We start from the raw sequence: 1,857 nt of genomic DNA on the forward strand, positions 1-1,857 counted from the left end.
TCTCTGCCGGGGGACACGCATCAAGGCTCAGCTGGGGGGGTGGAGGACCCCACGAGAGGACGGGCACCCCCGCGCAGCTCACCAGTCACGATCACCCTGAAGCTGGCGGCATCGTCCCCGGCATCACAGGTATACGTCCCCGAGTCGGACAGCGTGGCTGTGGGGATGTGCAGCCTCCGCAAGCATCCCTCTGAGCAGATGGCCAGGACCTGGGTCGGGACCACAGCCTCACCGTCCTTCAGCCAGTGGACAGGGGCATCTGGGGGGGACACCTGGCACTCCAGCAGCATGGGCAGCCCTGCCAGCACCTCCTGCAGCTGCTGTGCCTCAGGCACCGGTGTGATGCAGACCTGCGGGGCTGAGAGGACCAAGACCCTGCATCACCTGGCCTCCATCCCACCCGCTCTAGGGCCAGCAGCCAGGGTCCTCCCCTCCCTGCAGTGCTGGCAGCTGAAAGGCAAGGGAGCAGCAGGGCTGGGGTGCAAGGTGGCACAGCCGATGGGCAGGCAGCGTGGCTGTGCCCTGCGGTGTAGAGGGGCAGCACAGCACAGGGGTCTGGGGAAGGAACAGGGCAGCTGATCCCTGCCCATGTCCCTCTCCAGCCCAGGGGCATGTGTAAGGAGCAGCTCACCAGGCAGCAAGGGGCAGCCAAGATGCTGCATCTTCCAGCAGGATGGCAGTGAGAGCAGGGAGATGGGGTGGAGGGAAATGGGAGAGAGGGTCGTAGCTGTGCATCGTGCCCCCCTGCCACGGTGATGGTGTAGAAGACGGAGTCCCCGCCAGCATCGCAGACAAACTCTCCTGCGTCCTGCGGCCGGGCGCAGGGCAGCACCAGCCGGCACCGTGGTCCCTCCTGCTCCAGCACCAGGCTCTCGCCTGCCTCCACCTCCTCCCCGTCCTTGTACCAGCGCACCGGGGCAGCCGGGCGGGACAGCTGGCACCACAGCTCCACACGCTGCCCGGCGGGGTCCTCCTCATTGGAGCCGACGATCCTCACCGGGGCCTCTGCCAGGGAGAGACATGGGGCTCAGCCGGGATGTAAAGACTGGAGCAGGTGATGGTGACAGTCACAGCCCTACGTGGAGCGATGGCTTCACCGGCACATTGGGCTTAAGGCTGGAAGGCCCACCTCATCCCTGTCCCACACAGTAGGAGTGGCTGGACTGCCCTGCCCGGCGGGGCTCCCTTTGCTCCTCACCCATCACACCAGGCAGGACCACTCAGCTTCCAGCCTGGGTTTAAATCACTGTCATGCCTTGGATCCCACGGTACCTTCCCTGCTCCACCACAGGACAGAGCTGAGGGATGTGGAGCAGGGACGCAGGTAGGTAACTGTCCCTTTAGCAAGCCCCAGCACTGCTAATTGTTGTCTGTTGTGCCTGTGCTGGTCCCTGTGGCATCCCCATCCCTCTGGCTCACCAGTGCATGGGACACCGTGCCAGATGGCAGTGCCTGTTGAACGCCACTGTGAATGGGTTATGTGCAACACTGCTCACCTCCCTGCTGACCCGAGCCCAACCTCTAAAGCCAGAGTTGCTCCCAGGACAAGCATGAAGAGTCCAGCCTGCCTCTCTCCTGGGAGAAGGTCAGGATGTAAAAAAAAACGCCTGCCTGGCTGTGCTGTGCCGTGGTGCTCAGCCAGCCCGTGGCTGTGGGTGGGCACAGGGCACAGCCAGCACCAGAACACGCCGGCAGCCAAGCATCGACCTGCCCTTCCCACGGCCCTCAGCTGCCCCGAGCTGGGCATCCGGGCTGCAAACTTCCCAGACAGCTTCCAGCCAGGACGCCCAGGCTGAGCCGGATGCAGCCTGCGCCACGCTGAGCCTGCAGCCTCCCCGTCCCTGACCCACCACCGGC

The 1,857-nt window shown here is 64.9% G+C and overlaps 1 protein-coding gene across 1 annotated transcript in view; it reads right to left on the reverse strand.

Moving 5' to 3' along the window:
- Window positions 1-1,005, reverse strand: part of LOC104506718 (obscurin-like protein 1) — a gene marked incomplete at its 5' end in the record, with an annotated part of 1,936 nt that extends 931 nt beyond the window's left edge. The window contains 2 exons of the mRNA XM_010147760.1: window positions 83-350; window positions 749-1,005. Coding sequence (XP_010146062.1) covers window positions 83-350; window positions 749-1,005 — 525 coding nt within the window. The remainder of the gene's footprint in view (window positions 1-82; window positions 351-748) is intronic.
- Between the last annotated feature and the right edge of the window lie 852 nt (window positions 1,006-1,857).

Source organism: Eurypyga helias, unplaced genomic scaffold (genome assembly GCF_000690775.1).
Source record: "Eurypyga helias isolate BGI_N326 unplaced genomic scaffold, ASM69077v1 scaffold22582, whole genome shotgun sequence".
Taxonomy (NCBI): domain Eukaryota; kingdom Metazoa; phylum Chordata; class Aves; order Eurypygiformes; family Eurypygidae; genus Eurypyga; species Eurypyga helias.